Source organism: Falco cherrug, chromosome 3, assembly GCF_023634085.1.
Source record: "Falco cherrug isolate bFalChe1 chromosome 3, bFalChe1.pri, whole genome shotgun sequence".
Classification (NCBI taxonomy): domain Eukaryota; kingdom Metazoa; phylum Chordata; class Aves; order Falconiformes; family Falconidae; genus Falco; species Falco cherrug.
This window is the reverse complement of record NC_073699.1, coordinates 12768549-12790043: the sequence shown is the minus strand read 5'-3', so window position 1 is coordinate 12790043 and position 21495 is coordinate 12768549. Positions and strand designations below refer to the sequence as shown.

General features: G+C 39.6%; 1 protein-coding gene across 5 annotated transcripts in view; it reads left to right on the top strand.

Annotated features, from left to right (window-relative positions):
* Positions 1-21495, top strand: part of TRIO (trio Rho guanine nucleotide exchange factor) — a 255684-nt gene that overhangs the window by 111318 nt on the left and 122871 nt on the right. For all 5 annotated transcript variants that reach the window (XR_008731238.1, XM_055704044.1, XM_055704043.1 and 2 more), the window contains exons 10-13: positions 3673-3795; positions 9977-10168; positions 19776-19945; positions 20861-21035. Coding sequence is in view for 4 of the 5 variants with exons in the window: in XM_055704044.1 (XP_055560019.1) it covers positions 3673-3795; positions 9977-10168; positions 19776-19945; positions 20861-21035 (660 nt within the window). In the remaining variant the exon portion in view is untranslated. The remainder of the gene's footprint in view (positions 1-3672; positions 3796-9976; positions 10169-19775; positions 19946-20860; positions 21036-21495) is intronic.

The following is a 21495-nucleotide window of genomic DNA, read 5'->3' as shown; positions in this document are numbered from 1 at the left end:
CAAGTAGTAAGGAAAGTAGCACATGAAATATTAAAAATAGTAGATAAGATGCAAATTACAGAAAATCTGAAATTTGGAGTGTGAAAACCTATGACAGTCTTAAACAGAACAGAATTCTGAGTTTGACCTTAGAAAGCAGAAACATGCCAGGAAATCTAGTTTCTGGTTAGCTTGTATATTAACATCAAAAAAGAGGGTGTTTAAGTAAAAAGGGAAAAAAAGTCATTGGCTGTTGCACATGATGGTTGAACTAGCCCTTCTAATGTAACGTGCTAATAAAAGTACACTTTAATGCTTAAGAATTGACAAGCTTACTAAGGGGGATAATATATAGCAGAATTTCACCTAAGGAAAGGATCTGGGTGATGATTCTGATACAAAACAATAAAGCAGACTTGCAATAGCAGTGCGGGGTTTTGTGCTGCTAGTCCATGAAAGGTCAAAATTGAATGTAAAGATAATGTTTCTGGTAGAGTGGTAACTGCTGACGCTTCTATGGTGGAAGTTTTGGGGCCTGAAAAATATTCCTGAGGGCTTCCAAGCCAGAGATTAGTGAAAAAAATAAACTACAAGTATTTTGTAAAACATACATTTGTTAGGTCTTAGTGACCTTGTGCGTCTTCTCTGTCCATTCTGGATAAATGTGCTGCTTCTCCTTCCATGGTCTGCCGGCCTCAGAGACTCTGTCTGAGTTTTTTGTTGTAACAGTCACTTGTTTCAGCCTTGGCTAATGAAGGGCGGGCCGAGAACTCTTGCTAGCTACTTGCTCAGTATCATCATGTTACTGATTTCACTGGGTGATTCCCTTGTGGCTTTTGGAGGTGGTTCCAATGTAAAATGGTCCTGTTTGGGAGAGACTATTTCCACATTTTAACTATCCGAAGATTAGAAATGCAGAGATTTCCATCTTCCCCTTCTGAATGTTGTGTCAGCACCAAGTAAGTGGTGGAGATGGGAAAAGTGAGTGTGTGCAAAGTAGGTAAGGGGGGTGGGGGTGGGGTGGTAAGAACTGGATCATAATGTGGGAAAGACTGCTGAAAATGAGCACGTTGAATCTGCAAGAGATCAGATTGTTGATTTCTGCAAGCAGCACATACAAACAACATATTTTACAGCCATGAGCAATGAATTTGTCAAAGTGAAGCTATCTTTCCATAGCTTCTTCTGTCTTATATTCAGTACTGGTGCTAGAAAAAATAAGCATTTTTCTAGATCCTCTAATGAGCATAAGGACGATTCTGCTGAGACTGCAGTTCAAGTTTCACTGCATTGTTAAAGCAACTTGCTGCAGTGGAGGATAATAGTAATTCACCCTTTCACTGAAAAGTATTGAGCCTCTTAAACTCTGAACTGTACTACTGAACTGCCAGAGTGAATTCCGTGTGCTTTCAGTGTTAGTAGAAGAGTCCTTAGTGCGCTGGTATGAATGGTTTCTGTAACTTTTAGCTCTCCTAGGAAGAGGAGGAAGATGCATTAATTAAGATTGCTAAATGGCTAATATTAGTGCCAGCTAATGGTATTGTCCTTTGGTCAAAGTGGTATGCAGAAGCTCTCTCTGATGGGCGCGAGCATAACTTTGACTCTACCTTTACATGCTGTGAAATTCCCAAATGATGAGTGCTTCCGTAGTTTTGTTAAGAGTCAAGGTAAGAAGGCTGAGGACTAATAAGACTTGTATTCATACTGATTTTACTCAGAGGCAGCAGTGTTTCTCTAGTTGACTGGTTTATGTCACCATCTGTGTACTCTATTTCTATGACAGTTTCTTCTCTTGTTAAGTTACTGAGTGTTATTTGGAGCAAAAATCACTCTCCCTGGACTGCTTTCTGCTTTTCATCCCATGCTTTCTGGGACAGATTTTGCTGTTGATTTCATTTGTTAGTTTGTTAATAATCTCCAGAGTCCAGCCTAATTCTCTCCTCCAAGCATGTCTCTTCTGAGCTCTGTTTATAATGAGAAAAGCAGAGCAGTCTCCTAAAACTAGCCAAAAGCATTGGTAATACAAACTTTACAGATAACTGAGGCCCTGTTTGGCTCCTCACTCTAATTTCTCTGATCAATACTTGCCCTTGAAAGAAGCAAATGCAAATTTAATTGGCCTAAACCACAATAATATTACTTTGACAATGCTTACTAGGAAAAACAAACATTGCATAAGTTTAAGTATGGAGATTTATCAAGTGTTGGTTAATTGAGATGCCTGTGTTATGTGGTGTTCTGGGATTGTTTGTTGTTTTGAAGATGCCCAGTAGGAGAGAGTTCGCAAATGAAAAAAAGTTTCTAACAGTCAAGATAAATGAGAAAATCGCACCAGATGGTTTCACTTCTCTACTAAAGCAAGCATGGATGTTTTGTATGGGAGTTCTGTGTAGGCCTGCATGTGTATTGAATGTAGTTGTGAGTGATGTTGCAGGAATGGTTCTAAGTCTGTTTAGAAGCAGGGGGGGGGGAAATCTTTCTCTGTAGTTGTGATAAATGTCAGATGCTTTCAGTACAGGAAAAGGTGGAAAAAAACTCACCCAACTTCAGGAATCAGAATAAAGGACTCTGGTAGATAAGGAGAGATAAGGTACAGGTTTCTGGCAGGTAAATTCAAAACAAAGCACTTGGGTTTTAAAGAAAAAAGATTGCTGGAGGTAAATGTGAGGTAAAGTATTCCATCCACTCCATACGTAAATACTGTAGAAAAATGGTTGGCTGACTTAAGAAAATTGCTTATATGCAGTTGTCTTTAATTCTGAACAGCACTCTTGAACCTCTGAGTATCTTCCAAAGAATTAAATACATATGCATGCTAGCTAATGAGTGAATGAAGATATAGCTAAGATGTATTAGTTTGGAGAAAGACCAGATGTTTTTGTTCATTCACTCATTAGAAACTTGGTATGTGTGCAGAAATCCTTTGTGTTAACTGGCAGGAACTAATTACGTGTACAGTTTCTACTATATATAAAGCTGTCAGCTTAGTCATTGTGGTAGAAGCTTTCATGTCCTTAAAATGTCTTTCATTCCTCACTTCTTCAGCTATAAAATTTACAAAACATAATTATGTCTATCTGATGTTTTGAGGAGATACTTGTTCAGAATTGGGGCAGAATCCTTCATAGGTTCTGAATGCGGACATCGGCATTCTTCTCATAATAATTTCAACTCAGTTTTATTGACTTAGTTAAAAATTCTACCTCTGAATCTTTCTTCTTGACTTAATATGTGGTAGGAGAAGCGACTTCTCATCTAAAATAAAACTTTACTGTGTTATTCACTGGCATTGTTGGGGAATGTGCAAAATCCATTAGTGTTACATTTCAGAAAAATGTCAGCTGAAGGCATAAACAGATTACAGAGACACCCTCACAAGGGGTCTAGCCACTTGGATCAGATTACTGTCAAATTGATGAATGTGTAGAAATGAAGTTGTCCTTGGTATGCTTAAAAATAAACATATAATCTTGAATCGTATGATTTAGCTAGTTTGAGCTAGTTACTGCCTTGAGAAAAGTTAATGAGATTTAATTAATGTCCTTCAATGGCAATACTGTGTTTTAATCCAACAGTACAGTTCCTTCTAAGTAGTCCCTTTTACATCTGCTTAGTTTCTTGAATAGTTGTCTTTTTGTTGCAACATTCAGTACATCCACTCAGAGTTTTTGTGTGTCTCCTTCTGTACCACAGGTGTTGGATTGGATTGAAAACCATGGAGAAGCTTTTCTTAGCAAACATACTGGAGTGGGAAAATCCCTGCATCGGGCTAGAGCTTTGCAGAAACGCCATGAAGACTTTGAAGAGGTTGCGCAGGTAAAAATGATCACGCGAAGGACTGTGCACTTGCTATGGAAATACAGGAAACATTCCTGTTCTGCCAGTGAAGGGCTGGGCAGAGGGGAGCTCCACTACAAAAAAAAAAAGCAGTTCTAAGAACGGACTATTTTTTTTCTGTTGCAAGCTTTTATTTCCTTTCTCCTTTGCACTCCATCTTCAATAAAAAAAAACAACTTCCAGTCTACAGAGAGTGGGAGCCATGGAGCCCAACAGAGCTGCTGCTACTATTATTATTATTTTCAAAAGCATGCTTTGAAATGTTGAGTCACAGAAGAATGAAAGCTGTCCTTTTAAAGTAACTTAATTCCATGGGGCTCTAAGATTTAAACTTTTGTGCAGCCTGTAAGAGAGGATGGAGATGAATTGAAAGCCCTGCTTCCTGACTTTAGGCTTGGGGAGCTCTCAGATCCCCATGACAGTCATCTGGGGGAGGGGGTGTGTGGACTCCTAAGAGACCAAGTGGGCCAGCAAATTGGCCAAGCTGGCTTTGGGTTTTTTCTTTAAATACAGTTGAGTTTATGTATGCCCTCCTGGTCTGAATCACTGATATCAATGCTTTTTCCATAGGAAAGCTCTAGGCTTAACCTTAAGTGGAACTGATGATAGAATTTCAAAACACACTTTTCTGTGAAAAAGAGTGAAGCCAAAAGAAATAGAGATGCTAAGGAATACAGGGAGCATAACAAGAAGTTGGTTTGGGTGGCAGCCTCAAAAAGGGGGAGTGAGGTGAATAAAATCCATGACAAGCTGAAGGCTAGAATCCTCCCTATTAGTAATATGCACTGTTTGTCCAGTCTTAATGGTTGCCAAGAGTAAACATCTTCAAGAGTCATCAAGCAAAATTTTATTAAGGCAGGGTTGGTATAGTGGTCCTTTGTCAAAACAGGAGATGCATTATTAGAAAATTGCAAAGTGACATGCAGCAGCACAGTTGGTGACACCTGCTATGGAGGATGCATCAGGAAGCGTGTTTACAGATTGCCTGTTTAATGGATGATTAAGGTCGTAATAAAATGTTGTTGTAAATAAGGTCTTAGAGCACTGCAGTGACTGAGGACTTGAAACAGCATCAGAAAGTTTCCTCAATATTGATTTCCTATAAAATATTCCAAAATAATAAGCATTTTTAGTTTTGTATATGTGCATGCTGGATTTTCCATAGGCATCCCTAATACTACATTTTTAGTAGAATCTGTAATATTTTTCATGTGGAAATACTTATTTTTCTGGGTCAGACAAGCAAGAACCTATTTCTGTAAGACACTTAACAAAACTTGAATGATCTCATTCTTAATACTGTGATATCTGAGCAAAGAAGAAAACAATGTTTGAGTAACCAACGGGGATGAAGTATGTAAAGCTGTTAGTGGGATGTAAAATGTTAGAAAAGCATCTTGTTAATTTGCATTATACTTTAAAGTAGAAAGTTGTAAAGCAAATACTTAGCAAAAACTTCCTAAAACTGAACGTTGCTAGAGTTTAAAATGATCTCTTTAGGGGATGAGTGGAATTTCTATTTTTGGAGATACTGAAAACTTAGACTGGTCAAAGAACTTAAATATACTTCAGGGGAATATCTTTTGACAGAAGGTTGGACAAAATGATCTAATAAGTAGGGTTTTTTTTCATCTCTAACTCTTGAATGTGTAATGACTGCCAGGAGAGGCACACCCTCTGAGTTGTTCCTCTTGCTCTAAAACTGAACGTAAGCAGGCCCCAAAAGGCATTCCTGTTGTTGGTGTTACAAGGAAGATTATGTTGAAGTATAAGGTAGCAATATGCTGTCCTTTTCAAAGCATGAATATTTTTTGGCTGGTTTATTCTCTACCTACATTTCTGGTTGGTCCGGGTTTTGAGGTTTTGTTGGGTTTTGTTGTGCTTTATTCTGTTGCTTTTTGTTTTTGTTTTTGGTTTGGTTTTTGTTTTTGTTTTTGTTTGTTTGTTGTTTTTTACAGGACCCTAGGCATAATCAGGGGTTTTCAGTCAGTTCTAGTCAGAAGTTGAGAAGAAGCGGTGTCAAGTGAACTGTCAGTGGCACAACAATGTTTTAGCAAATGCAGGGAGCCAACAGTGTTGTTGAAATTTTTCTGATCGAAGGCTAACTCCTGATTTTGAGGGGAGCAAAAATTATTTCTTTTTTCTTCCCTTCTGCTTATTCCCTCATTCTTTTTTAATGTGAATGAGGTGCCACTTCCTCAGCAGCATTCAAAGAGATGTTAAAATAAGCTTTGTGTTGAATAGAAAAAAATGTTCCAGAGTCAACGGGCTGTGGGCTCACAAGTTATGCACTTAAAATTTTGTGTGAAATGAAGGCTTGTTTCTCTTCCTTTGGCACTTTTTTGTTACCACTACAAAAACATTAGGTAGTCAGAAATCAGCCAATTCATAATCCTCCCTAATTTCTGATGTATAGACATTTGTGCTACACATACACGCTTTGATTTGTACCCACTATTGTAAAATTGTGTTGCTCTTCATGTGAAGCCTGTCCAGTACACTTTCCACTTACCCTTTTTTTTTCTTCTTTTTTCCTCTCTACCCATGATCATCTTTGTCTCTATGAGACCATTTAGTTAAAGTATCAAGACTTCAGATTTTAATACCACTGATAAACTTATGGCACAGTTTTTAAGTTAGCAGCACTGGATGCAGATACTTCCCCGCGCATTTTTGTATGAAATTCTAAGTCAGCTTCTTCTGTTTCAACTGTGCTCGATGCCTGCTTTTTGACAGTGGTCTATGCTCAAAAAACATGAAAGGTGTGTGGCAAGAATTAATTAGTGGGATCTTTTTCCACGGGTAAGTTCTTTTTTCCATGTGCAGGCTGGATATGAGTAAAGAATTCAAGTCTCCTTGGTGCAAAAGAAAAGTAAAAAGCAAAAAAAAAAGTAAGAAAGACTCTTCCAAACCTCGTTTGAATATACCTGTCGTTTCCCTCCCACCACCAGTTCCCACCTCCTTTAATGTTTTAAGAAAAGGTTATATATTTGAACTGGTTCTTAACTTTACCCATGAGTGGCTGTAATATATCAAATTAAAGGTCCTTGTCTTACAGTGTGGCCATCACCAGATGCATAAAGAAAAGGGGACCGTATGCTTAAAAAGTTACCTGTACCCTGCCAGTTGTCTGGGCCTATTTGGATGTCTGAAACTGAAGGGTACATCAGAACCACTGTTTGATAGTCACTGATGGACTTCTCTTCCCTTAATTAGGCTAGCTACTTTTTGAACCCATTTATGCTCTTGGAATGTATGCCAGATCCTGTGGCAGTGAGTTACGCAATTTAATTGTTCCTTAGATGAAAAGTACTTTTGCTTTTTCATTTTAAGTGTGTTGTCTGATGCTTAAAAGGGATAGCATCCACAGCATTTAATGAGTAATCTATCTTTATTTTCTTTATGTGTTAATAATTTGTACACCTTTGTTAATCTCCCTCCATCCATGTGGGGGGTGTGTGTGTGTGTCTTTCCCCTCTCCAGTGCAATAAACTCCAGCTGGTATGAAATTCGGTCCGTACCTCCACTCACTTCTGTTGCTGTATTTATTGTCAGTACTACTCATTTCTGCAGTAGTCTCTTAAATTTACTTTTGACTTTTCTGTGATGTGTCACTTCATATGCTTTCTAAAAATGCAGTGTTTGTTTTTTCTGAAAAACACGTAGAGAAGGTGTCTCAACATGAAGACTAGAAAAGCAATGTGGTATATTGTTGGGGAAGGTGGTAAACTGTTATGGAGAGTCTTTCACCATTTTGGAGAAGAATGGTCGTGCCTTGGGGTACAGAGAGATGGACTAGGTGGTTCTTTTCCTGTGGGATTTGGCGAGGGTGTGCTAGTGGAGATACTCTGAGGTGGTGTTAATCTGTTTCAAAACTCTCTGTTTTGAATTTGTCACCATGAAGGCTCCTAGCAGCTTCAAGGAAGAACTCCTGGTCTTTCTGCCTAACCTTCTGTTTTCTAACTGGTGGCTGCCCTGCTTGGGACCAACATTTTCAAAGTCTTGACACTACTACTTTTTTCCTCCAAGCATTGTTTAGAAGTAAGCAGAGAGTTGAGAAAGGTGGGTAGTACAGCATGCCTATTTGCTGCGATTTCTATTCCATAGGGCAGTTATTATCTACCAAGATAAATATTTATATTATATTTGAGCTATACTTGGAAGAGAAATTTTGGCGATAAGGCATGTGTCTGCTGTTAAGATTTGAGAATTGCAACCCCTTCTGAAGCAGCGTCTAGGCTGCGATCATTTCTAAGTACAGGCAGTTCACCATCCGTTTTACAGTGAGAGCTCTGATGTGCCTGGACCTGTGTTACACGGAAGATACCCCTGGAATTCATAAACAATGCTTCACATGTGAGAGAAAGTTTTCATTAAAATGGGAAACTTCTGTTTCAGCCATCTGCAGCTGGGTGTGGCTCTCTGGGTTGATGAAGTAGTTGCTGTTCAAGGAGTGCTTTAAGGCTCATCAGCCTTGCCCCTGAAATACATGTCAGCTGCGACCGTGGAAGTCAAACCACCAGAGCACACATCGGCGTGTCTTCTGGGCCAGCATGGCCAGAGCCCATCATCTGCAGCATTGAGTAGTGCGTTCCCCACTGAAAAGCATAGTCTCACCAGGCTTTCCCAGGGAAGCTGGGGAGGACTTGTCTACCTCTCCGTGCAATTAAAAAGCTGAAGGTTAAGGAGGGGTTAAGATGCACATAGTCAAAATCAGGGAGCAGCATGGATTTAATTTCTTAAATAGATCATAACAAATGAAGGGGGAGCTCCCCCCCCCCCCCCCCCCCCCCCCGATATATGAAAGCTGTACTGGGTCATGTTATCGGTCCTGGGCTTGCCTGGTAATTTGCTTGAGAGCGTGGGGGGGGGGCGGGGCAGAGCAGAGCTGGTATTTCCTGCCCCTTAGTTGAGTTTTAGGGCCAGGCTTTTGTGGCTATTATAATGTTAATTAGAGGTGTGATACTACATTCATGGCAAAGAAAAGCATATTTGCATAGGTTTAATTTGTCTTGGCAAACAGTGTTTTTACCTGATATAATGGAGGTTGGGAGAACATAGGAGGGCAAAAGGGAAAAGAGAAAGGTATAGTTTATATTGTCAAGTTTGGTGGTGTTTTTTTTTTATAGTCTGTGGTTATCAGGAGATATGATGTGGTGACATAAGCAAAGCTTCTTTGGTGTAGACTTGGCTTCAGTCTGTTTTCTCAGGAGGTTAACATCTTTTCTATGCTTTCTTGATGAGTCTGTTTTGAGAACCATTCTAAGGCATGAAACCCCAAGGTTAGGCTCAAAAAGAGCACCCAAGTTTATAGGAAATGTTTGGAATCAGTCCTGTTTTGAATTAATGAGAAAGATACAGGTGTAGGCTGCAAGTTCTAATCTTTAAGAGCTGTTAAACATCTCTCTGTCTTCTCTGGACCCTAGTGCACTCAGCACATCATGGACTTCATCCATTCTGTTTTCTGCTTTGACCCAAGTCTCTTATAGGATTTCTGATCTGCATTTGTTAATGTTATGATGTATTGGGACAATGTTCCTCTCTGACATTTGCCCATAGCTGACTTCTAAATCCTCATCTGTTGCTGCTGTTTCACAAATGATGATCCACTTGACACATGAATTTTGGAAACACTTCTGTAAGGATGGAGAGACGTTTTCTCCTGTGCCTGGTCACTTCCCACCTTCCTGGTGGATGTGTCGATCTGATGTTAAGCGTTGCTACCAGCAGCTAGGACTTTCTCACCTCTAATAATACACATTTGGAAAGTCTTCTGGCTGTGACTATAGTGATTTTTCCAGTATTGAAATAGGCCGGTCTGCAAGTAATGAGACATTTAGGCTAATCTTTATTATAGTTCTGAATATAAAATACTGATTCCAAGAAAGAATAAATAGGCTGCCACGTTCTGGATCAAGGAAACATTTGAATAGACATAAATAAGGAGCTAAGGAATGAATTTATTCACAGCTAAATGAAAAAGTATCTAGAAATACAAAAGACCCTATAGGAAGATTATATTGTACTACCTTTAAAAAAGAAGAAAAATACATTTCAGGGTACTTTTTGTCCTTTCATTTTCATTAGTGGAGTGGATTTAAAATACACTGACTGAATTTTCTTTCATTTAATCCTGTGAAACTAACATATTTCTCCACAGAACACATATACCAACGCAGACAAGCTCCTAGAAGCAGCTGAACAGCTCGCTCAGACTGGGGAGTGTGACCCAGAGGAAATTTATCAAGCTGCCCATCAGCTGGAAGATCGCATACAGGATTTTGTTAGGCGTGTGGAGCAACGCAAGATCCTGCTGGACATGTCTGTGTCCTTTCACACTCATGTTAAAGAGGTAAAACTGCTGCAAAGTTATAGTCATAACTTTAAGCCTTAAAACTGATGTTGTCCAATGTTACTTCATTGTTAGAAACTTGCTATAGGAAGTCATGAAACCCCTAGTGTACAATGAGTTTTGGTTTGCAATTCATTGCAGATTGGGAGCTGGGGTAGGGGTTGCTTTTTTGGTTTTTTTTTTTTGTTGTTGTTTGCTGTGTGTGTGTTGTGTTTTGTTTTTTGGGGGATTTAAAATTTTATTTTTACTTCCACAAGCAGCTTCTACCTTCTTTGTTGTGCAAGTACACATGCTTGTTCAGTCACAGGGAAGGGGGGAGGGTCAGATCAGGAAACTGATACAGCTAAAAGACAGCATTGTGGGGGAGAGACTGTGCACTTTTTGGTTTTGTTTTTTTATCCAACCAGCACTCCAGTGCAGTTAACTGAGTTGTCAGACACATGGTTAGACTGACACGATTCGGGAGACTGAAACACATGGCAGAAGTACAAATCTACTTAAGGCAACCCTGCTGCCCAGAAAGACTTGGTTTTCTTTCTCTGTTTTAACATTGCATTTTGGTCTTGTAGATTGATGGTTCTTCACAACCTAAACAGCTTATCTGATGACAGTGGTTTGCCTTATGTTTGCAATTTTAGTCTCTTTCAAAAGTTTATCTGTATACACCAGGAAAAGGAAGATTCAGTCAAACGCACTGAATTTTCAGCTCTGATTCAGAACACTCATCATACGAATTTATAAACTCATCGGAGGGGGCTGAATAGGCTAGAGCAAGAATAAGGACTTCAGTAAGGGGGTTTGGTTAAAGGTAGTGGCAAATGTCAGTAATGGTAGATTACCCGTTTTCTATTTACAGCTCATATTAAATCTCACTGCTCAAACTAGGTGAAAATATGAAAGGTTTCTGGACCACAGCATGTCAGAGTATGTCTTCCCTTCATCCTACATAAAGATGTGGTCTGTTCAGTGGGGAAGTATACTATTCAAAGTAGCTTCTTCAGCAAAACCTTGTTAGGGGATAAGAGTGGGAGTTTTTTGAATGTGAAACATCTGCTTTGCACTTGAAAAAAAACGTACAAGGCAGTTGGTCTTTGAAGAAGGTCAGGATTGAATTACTTTTTAGCTCTAGATGTGAGTACATAGCTCCCCCATCAGTTCTCTGTTAGATGCTTCCTTTCTGATACTCGGGACTCTTGCTGTTTAAACAAAACATAAGTGCTATATCTTAAGCTATTCTTAGGGGACAACTTTTTTGTTCCACTTTTCTCAAGTACACAGTGCTGTCCCATTACCTGTTGTGAAGCACAGGAGCAGTCAGCTGCTGGAACACATTAATTGTTTCTATAGATTTCTTCATTACCTGTTTTTCTTAGTATCAAGAGCAGCAGCTGGAATGGTATTTAAATGGCTACAGTTAGTTGTAGTGATGAAAGACTGAGACTGTAAAAGGATTTGCAAGGAAAGTGCTTTAAAAAAATCCAAAAAACCAGAAGGCAGACTGATCTATGAGTCAGTGTTGAGTAATTCTGTGAGGCTGATTCCAGATGTGCTGGAATGTTGCCACTGCTTCTCTAGATAATAATGTTTTATTGGGGGGGGGGGAAGATAATTCTGTATCTTGATTTATTTCTTTGGGAAAATGGTTATTATTGTGACCCTGTAAGCGCACACAGCTGTTACTATGGCAGCCTCTTTGCAGCCTGGACTTTGGGGGAAAGGTGCTGTGGCTCATGTACGCATGTTGGATTTCTTTGTTTTTGTCATGTAGCTGAACTTCATACCTCATAAAGTGAGGAAAATTAAGAAGAGTACTTATTTATGTAAGCAAGACTATCCTTTTATTTATTTGCATTTTACTTGAAAATACAGATGAGAGAGTGAGGCTGGCAGTTCATATTTAGACTAGTCCTTTAATAAAGATGCAAAGAAATAATAAGCTCAAAGCTGTCTTGTGCGTTCTGTATTCTGATGTGTTTTCAAGAGTATGTTGTTTGTTATCAAACATGCATGTGGAGTGCTGGGAAGGCATCACAAAGCAGATGGAAGATAAAAGTGCTCTAAACCTGAAAGTCATCCATGCTTTGTTGGCAGGAGAATTCCGTTTCTCCTGCAGGATGTGGGAGGTCACTGAAAAAATTAGTGCATACCTGTAAGCACATAACCTTTCCTCTGTATAGCGGAGTGAAGAAATTAATGTGTGTGCTTAGCTAGTGAAGAGGAGTTCAAGTAGTAGGGTAATATACTAGCTGTTGAACTGGAAAGAGATGCTTCAGTTGTTTAAAAAAAACAACCTGAAAAAACCCAAACAAATCAAACCCAAACACCACCAACGCATTTTGCCCTTCAAATATTCAGGGTGAATTTTGTTTCTTGTATCTTTTTTGTGTTTTCCTGGTCTAAAAAACAGTCATGAAGAATAAAAATCCTGTTGTGTGTAACAGTTTGGAGGAAGCCACAGAGCCGAGAAAAGCTGGTAATCTGAGTTGTTGGCTGTTTTGAGACTTTAAAATCTGGCTCCGATATCCATCCAATCCCTTGATTTTTTTTTGAAGTAGGATGTTTTCTTGTGTTTTATTCTTTTCCCCAGAAATACATCATGTTGAATGAATGCTCCTCATCTGGATGAGAGCATTCCAATACTACCTCTCCCCTGTAGCTTTATATAACCTTTATACTTGGCACAGAATTTGATTGCAACTTTTCCCATCTTCCCTGGGAAGCATTAGTCCTGCAGTGTCTGTGCACTACTGCACTGTGTACTGTTACTCTGTTCACGCTTAATAAATCGGCACAGTTTCTGCTTGCAGAAGCAGCATGCTTGCCACAAAAGCAATAGATCAGCTTGATGCATCCTGGAAGTAACAGACTTTTGCTATACCTGTGCACAAAGCAGCTGTGTAGTTTGTGTGCGGCAGCCTGTTATGATGCATGTTGGAAATGCTGGCTGGCTTTAGCATTTTCAGAAGGTCTGTAGCCAGGTGGTTACAAACTGGTAGAGCTCCCTGTGGCTTACCTAGGCTCGTAGACTAACCTCAACAGACCACATTTCTCACTGGGGAAAAAAAGGGATGTGTTCAGGGAAGCCAGAAACATGGTGTCGCCATTATTCATTTTGCTTAACGGTGGTCCAAGAAAATCAGTTGCTTGCTACATAGAAATCATGATTCCATGTTGTTGTGCTATTACTAGTTTTAAGTTTGTAAGGTGGTAAATATTGATTTTTACTCCCATGCAAACAGTGAGAAGTTTCCATCTGTAAGCCAAATTTTTCCATAACTGATGCACTGAAGTTAAGCTGTGCACTGGCAAGCTTTAAAAGTGTTTGGGACCATAAATATCCCTATTGGAATCTTTGCGTTGGAGAGTACTGTGTCCTGGCAGGTTCTCAGCCTGAGGGTGGATAAAATGCAACTGAACATCTGAACATGTTGACCATTGCAAGACAGTGAATCCCTTATGGCTTTTGTGCCTTTTGACATTCAGTAATATATGGGGAGGAACAAGGTGAGAAAAAATTTGCACAGATAAGAGACATTTCCTAAATAAACTATTATCATAAAAAGTTGTGTGCAAAACATAGGAGCAAAAGTCACGGTAGTCTTTGCTGTGAAATCTGTCAACAAGTAGAGATGAACAGGATTTTGGTGTGAATTCATATTCTTCCATACACATGTGTACAGACACACATACACACGCACTCTCTCTGACATGGCTCCCTCAGCATCCTTGAGTGGGAAGACTGAAATCCTGGCCAAACCAGGTGTTTGTAGTAGTGCCAAAGCAGAGCAACAGATATTTTCCTAACTGGAGTCAAGTGTGGGAATATGGATCAGGCTGACTGTACATGGAAGAGAATGATCTCTTATGAGCCTGTTGGCTTTTTGCATATAACCTTTTGTGTGTATTCTGACAAGCTGCTTATAAAATAGCTCAGAGTGCTTTTTGTGTGTACACAATACGCTTAATGGTGTTACTAGAAGATGTCTCTTTGTTTCAACCTCAGTCTGTTCTGGTGCAAAGTGTGGTTTGAGTAAGACGAAAAAAGGAAAAGGGAAGTGGAGTTGGCTAAGATTTCAAACACAAAACCTCACTGTTCCTGAACAAAAGTAATGAAACAGTAGTCTGTGCAAGCTATTGAAGGAAGGTGGCATCATTTTGAAGATGCCAGTGCATGGGAAGGCTGAGGAGGCCTTGCTCTGGCCATAATGTTGCTGATTCATTCACATCTAAGGGTGAGGCATGTGTATTCGATTCAAATAAGCCTATTGATAATGGTCTTACTTTGTCTCACAACTCACTGCCAGAAACATGCCCTCCTTTGCATTATCTGGCATGGAAGGGTGTCCATCCATGCAGCCTTTTATTTGTTTCGTCCCAGCGTGGACCCTGAGGCGACAGACCTGCTCTTCTGGTTGCCTATCACTCCTGCATATTCTGAGTCTTCTGTTCTGATGGTCTACAGGTTAAATTTGGATGTCATAATGAGGCTGCTCTCACTTCTGCGTGCCCTTTCCAGGCAGCAGAGCAGCTTTTGGATGCCCTCATCAAACACTGAAGGCTCTGTCCCTTTAGTGTTTGTGCATGTCTAGTATTTGTATCATGTCATTATAACACAGCAATGCTCGATGTGACAGGTCAGGCAGAATATAGGAACTGCGCTCTCTGGTCAATACTTCAATACACTGGTCATCTTACGCGAGTTGAGGAGCACACAAACACATTCGGTGGCAGCAAACTAACGTGTGCTGTGGTTTACTGGTTGGTTAGGACTGGAATCTACTTACCCAGCACAGATTTTTCGCTCTTGATTTTTTCAAGACTGGTAGCTGCTTTGCTTGAAGAAAGGGATCGAATTTAAGTCCAGACTTCATTGAAATAGCACTGAGTACTTGAGAGAAGTGTGGCAGAAATAGGCCTTTAAACTGTGTAAAGCTACGGTATAGAGATTTTTTTTTCCTTGCTCGGTTAAGAAATGGGATGATTGCTTACAGTGTACAGTAGTAGTTGATGTAGTTTTAGGAAGGTGTGAGCAAGTTGGTTTTGCTTCAAGGATGAATTTATTTTGAATAGGATATTCATCCAGTTATAACTGTAGAATAGATAGGGATATTTGAAGCTTTTTAAGATAATTGTATCTAACTTTCAAAAAACTATGCATGCATTTAATATCTTAAGTGTCACTGAAAGACCCTGGAAGACAAACTCCAGGGGGTTTAACATCTCAGTGTTTTTCTTTTGAAAAAGATGCCGGTTTTGCCCACTGCATGTCCTGAAAGGCAAAACTTAAGGCAGACACACACACACCAGCCCCTTTCTATGCCCAGATATACTTGTTAGGGAATACTGTTGCAACATTTGGCCCTGTACAAATAATAGCTTTTTCAACAACTGTGCCTGTGGTGTAACACACGTACTGCCCCACTGTGCTGGGGGGAAGGGGCAGAAAGAGGAATTGGCAGTTTTTACATGCAGAAGCAGTGTGCCTTTCTCTGTCTTATCCTGCTGAAAAGGCTGACTGCATATCCAAAAACCATTATTATAAAAACGAAAAAATAAATTGTGAAAGAATGCAATGTGGTTTTTTTACGCTAATAAAATAACTCTGTGCACTTGGGAAGGTATTTACTCAGAAATAATTGTTCTCTGATTATATTGAGCAAAATACAGTAAGGGCTTATTTAGTTGAAGTCTTCCAGGAGGTTGCAGGGATGGGACTTGAATGGATAGAGGCCCATGATGGAAACACTGAAGCTTCCAGGATGTTGCAGACAATTAAAATAATACCATCTCAGTGACTAATGGCATGCTCCCAAGAACTTAGGAAAGAGGTAGCACAGGATGCAGGCTCGTTCAAGCAGATGTTTCTTAGTCTGTGCTATATTTAGATCAAGAAAAAAAATCTGCTGTGTGAAATATTTGCCTGTCAAGGATTCAGAATTTGATTCCCTCTCCAATTTTAATTCTGGTAAGATGTGAAGAGCAGATGAAAAGAGCAGAAGAGCCTCCTTCTGTGACAGGATTGAGTTACTTATATGGTTTTCTCACTGTATGTTAAAGCTGTCTTGCTGCTGGATTGAAGTTCTTACTGAGGTCACAGGAATCAGCAGTTTGTTTAGGGATCTTTGTGCTGCTGCTTTTAAAAATAATAGAAAAAGATGTGCGTGGAAGTTGCTCAGAAGTTCACACTGAGAGAAGGTTAATAGTTTTTTAATGACAGTTTTGTTTGTGTGTTTTTCTGCACTGGATTTTTGTTGCCAAGTGCTGTTCTATGGAATAATGCATTACCTCAGAAAATCATTGCACTATAAAATCTGTAGTTCTGCAATGCTGAACGTGTATGGGTAAGCTCCACTCTGTGTTCACCCCCCAGTGCAAACTGTTCACTTTCTTTTGGCTTTGCTGTGCAACTTTGTACTATCTTCATCCTTAGTTTTGTATCTGAAAACAAGCTAATTTAGGTAATATCCAGTATATCCAGTGCTTATTCTGGTATTAAAGCTGCATACAAGCCAGCTGGCTATTGCCACCTATTATGAATTAAGCTCCTCTCAGTAAATGGCATGAATTTATATCCAGCTTTAATAACTTGACAGTTTTGTTCATCTGTGGTGGCTTTATTCTGATTTTTATGTATAAACTTCAAGATTATTTTGAGGGGAGGCTGTTTGTCAGAAACTTACTGGGTAGAAAAGCATGAAAAGCTTATTTGTAATGTATTAGGGTAACTTTTGCTATGGAAGTGTCATAGAGCTGTTTAGTCATTTCAGAAATGGCTTAAATTGTTCCACTTTCAACAGCATATGAATCACAGCTAGACAAGTAATGCATGCTAATTACTCTCCTCTTTCTGCACATTTGTAAAATGTTCTTCCTTCCCAAACAGTGGACAATTCAGCTAATGAACTAGGGAAACAATGCATTTTTGAGCCCTTTGGTACCCTGGGGCCAATATACCATGCTTATAGTCGTGCTGTGCTGACCAGGCACTAAGCCAGTCGGCATAACACTTTGTTGTGCTAGCGCCCATGTCTTTCTGCTCTAGGCAGGTGGTGTTGCTTTGAACTGGCTACACAGAGGAAAAGGTCTGCTTGTTCTGTGTTGGCTTGGTCTCCAGCATCCAGGGTGAGCGTTCAGGGAAGTATTGACGTGCACAGTACATCACTAGCCCAACACTTACAAGTTTATTGCTCCTGCCAGGTCCGCTCCACCCAGTAGAAGTAGCTGAAGCATATGTGAAGAGTAAGAAAAGCAGATGTGAGGCCTCTCTTGCACAGGTCTGACACAACCTAGCTGCAAAAGACGTATTGAGAAAAAATTGAAATGGTTCTTAGACCTGTCTTGAGCTGCAGTACAGGTGCTTGTAAGGGAGCCAAGAAGCAAACTTTATATAGTCCAAGAGACTCAAAATGGTTTTAATCCCAGTTTGTCTGTGATAAACTTCTCTGAAAATCGGGCATTTTATAGAAGGTGCAGTAAGCATGAGTGTAAAGGTCTTTCAGCTAGCACAGAACACATTAGTTCTGCAGGCAACAATAAAGTATTACTTTCAAATGAATATATTTGCGCAGTTGCAAGCTGCACTGGTTGTGTGTACATGCCAGCTCACTTGGAAGGTCTCTAACATGGTGCCCTACTATTGCAGTTCTTCAGACAAACTTCATAAGCGAAGAGTGAAATAAAAACATCCTTTCCGCATTGAAACCTGAGTAAGGTTTTCAAGTTGTATTGTCAAGCTTCTTACTCTTAAGCTTCATTTGTCTCAAAATGGAATTTGCGTTCCTAAGTATGCATTTGGGGAAAAAAAAAAAAAAACTATTTGGATGCAGAAATGAATGTTGACAAGTGCTTTTGACTCACTTGGTAAGTTCTATTGATTTGTCCTCCTTTTAATAAGACAGACTGCTGTGGCTTGAGCTTGTGGTGTTCACAGCTATGGAGTTGGATTCAAAACTGTGACAGACATTGTCTTTGAAGCATATGAGTAGTCACAATAACTGTGTTTGAATTGGCAGTTCCGTTTGTGGGGGGGACAGTAGATTTCTAGAAGAGAGTCTGGTTAAATGTCATTAATTCTTCCTAATTGTGAAAATTTAGCCTATAGCTTGGCTAACACAAAACCTACCTCAGGAGGCAAGTAAGGCTCTAAGATACAAAAACTGGCATTTGGTTGTAAATTAAAGTTTCAGAGGAACTAATTAATCAAGATCTAGAATCCTTCACTGAATTTTCTATTTTAATGTAGCTCTATTGTTAGTTAGGAAACCTTTATGATCAGAACGTTGCACACACAGCAGCATGAAAGGGGTATTTCTGTAGAAAACGTTAAACAAAGAAATAAAGAAAATATTTGTTTTTCTGTCTTTTGAAATCAAGCCAGCTTTGGTTGCTTACTGTTTGTATTTTAACTGTGTTAACCTTTTAATTAGCTTCAAAGTTAATAAAGCCTATTTGTATCTCTGAAATGTATGAAGACGGAGATTAAAACGCAGTCAGAAGACCTTAATGCTTTCAGTGAGATCAGAGGTATTCTTTCAGGATAAAAAACAAACTCTAATCCTTGTTCTTGGAAATGCGGCATTTGGGATGTGATGGTAAAAGAGAGGAGGGCCCCGGCTTGGATGCTTCCTGTGAGAGTAGCTGTTCCAGCCTGCTGTTTTTGCTGCTCATGGGGGTGTTGCAGGAGACAGCTGTGCTCCCTCTCTTCAAGCAGTGTTTTTATCAGTTGTATGATAGATGGCTAATGGATGGCTGATGAACAGTTTTCACACAGAGCTTGTGATGCAACATCTTGCCTCATAAAATTGTGGAAAAGAACGCAGTAGGGTTCAAGTGACCAGTAGTGATACCTTAACTGGCGTATATCTAGGGATTTTTGCATAAGTGCGATACGTGGGCGGTTCTGCACAGGGACATGTGCACATGTTAAGCAGGGCAGGGAAGGCATTGAATTAACTGGTGGAATTCTTTAGGATAATTTTTGTTGTAATGGTGTGTAATCAAAATCGAGAGGGTAAATACCATTGCTGTAGAGATCATGACAGAAAAATAACTTCTCCCATCTGATTTGTCTCTTTATTTTGTTTTCTGAAATGCCCTTTTGTTTTTCCTGCTTTTTTGAAGGCCACTGAGAAATGTTATGGTGTCTGTGTGCATGTGTCAGCCTGGCAGAGTAAATTTGATGGTGGCTACAATACATCTCCCTTCCTTCCTTCCTTCCTTCCTCCCCTCTCTCAGGGAGTGTTTCCATAGCATTTCCCTCCCAGGGACTCTCGCGCAGAGCTGCAGATGGGATTCTCGCTATGAACTCTGTGCAGCTCAGTCGGATATGCTCAGTACTGTAGAAGGAAAATCAGAAAGAAAGGGTGACTTAGCAACACGGATAAAGCTTTCCTGGTATTTCCAAGAAGCAAAAACCTTATTTGAAACAAAGGCTTGTTTTCATTAAATTGAGGATGAGATTTTTCTATCAAGAGAAACAAATCCTGTTTCTCCCTACCACCTCAGTCTGTTTTCTCTTCTCCAGGGAGATTTGATTTGGAGTACTGACTGCCTGGTCCTGGGGCTTATGGTTGTTTTTTTTTTTCTCCACCACCCCACCCCCCTTTAGCTGTGGACATGGCTTGAAGAGCTACAGAAAGAACTGCTTGATGATGTCTATGCTGAGTCTGTGGAGGCTGTTCAAGACTTGATTAAACGTTTTGGTCAACAACAACAGACCACTCTGCAGGTTACAGTCAATGTCATAAAAGAAGGTGAAGATCTTATTCAGCAACTAAGGTAAAACAATTTTTTATTTAAATCTCCTGGTGTACATGTGATATTCTGTGAGGCTCTGTTTGAGGGTAGAGGATGGATGACTACAAGATATGACCTATAAATAAAACTTGTAAATATTAGGACTACAGTGATGTTTCATGCTGTACTGATGGTCTCTCACCCTCTGTTTACAGGAAGCTCAGCTTATATATAAACACTATCTCCACAAGGAGATTTTGTTTACTTAAGCTACCTTTTTTATAGGAGCAATTGTACGTTTTTGTAGTCTGACATGCGGGGTTCCACAGCATTTTGAGTTCTGGGCGGCAGCCTTTTTATAAAGAGACACTTGAAATTGTTTTGCAGACTGATAAGTGACTTTGTTGTAGTAAAGACCATCAGTTTGCAGTCCCTTTCATTTGGCAACGATCAAAATAAATTTTGGCCACAGTTCTACTGGTACATGTCCCTTTCGTTGTGGGAGCTGGTTTTATCATATCTGAATTTACAGGTTTTATGCTAAAGTAAAAGATTAAGTAATTATTTTTTATTATCTAATTCTGATTTTTTTTTTTCGTTGACATGAAGGTTCACTAAAGTAAATAGTTAGCATATGCCACTTCCTTTTCATTATGAAAGGGTTTGTCTCTGGTTTTAAATTTTATTCTTCCTGTTAACAGAATGTCCTTAAATGTTGAGTTAGTCAAAAAATGAAAGAAATCTTAATTTTGTACTGCTTTCTCAAGTATTTAAACATAATTTGGACTTTTATTAACAGAGATATACAGACTTAGCTTTCATGTAATATGGCTTGCATTGACTTTGTGAAAGTCTTCCGTGTTGTGGTCATGTGTATTATCCACATTGTATGGGCTTTGTTTAATAATACCTTTTTTTCCTTCCCCTCTCTCTTCTCCCTCTCGCTGCTTTGAATAGGGATTCTGCCATTTCTAGTAACAAGACGCCCCACAACAGCTCAATCAACCACATAGAGACAGTCCTGCAGCAGCTGGATGAGGCACAATCTCAGATGGAGGAGCTTTTCCAAGAACGCAAGATCAAGCTTGAGCTATTTCTGCAGCTCCGCATATTTGAAAGAGATGCAATAGATGTGAGTGTTTGCTCTTGGACTTGCACTGCACACACTTCTCTCATGTAGGAGTGTTTATGCCCAGATTGTTGTGTAGTTGCATTGGCATGTGGCTCAAACGGCTTACCCAAACTGAAGATTTTTGTCTTGTATGTGAAAGTGTCAGGAGAGTGCAGAGCTGCGCTTTTTATTATTAGCTCAAGCTGTCATTGGCTCACAGTGCATTTTAAGCAAGTGTCTTATAAAATCATAATGCAGTAGTTGCTTCATCTGCTTAGTTTGGTTTGAATATCAAGCTACCTTGATATAACTATTATGCTTACAATTAATATGAATAAGACTTCCCAAGATGGTTTAGTACAAACCCTCTAAACTGTTGCTTTGTAGTAACACCCCCTCTTTCTCTTTCTTTTCCACATCAGCAGTCTTTTTTTCAGTTGGCAACTACAAGTGGTGTTTGGAACTCTCTTTTAATCTTCAG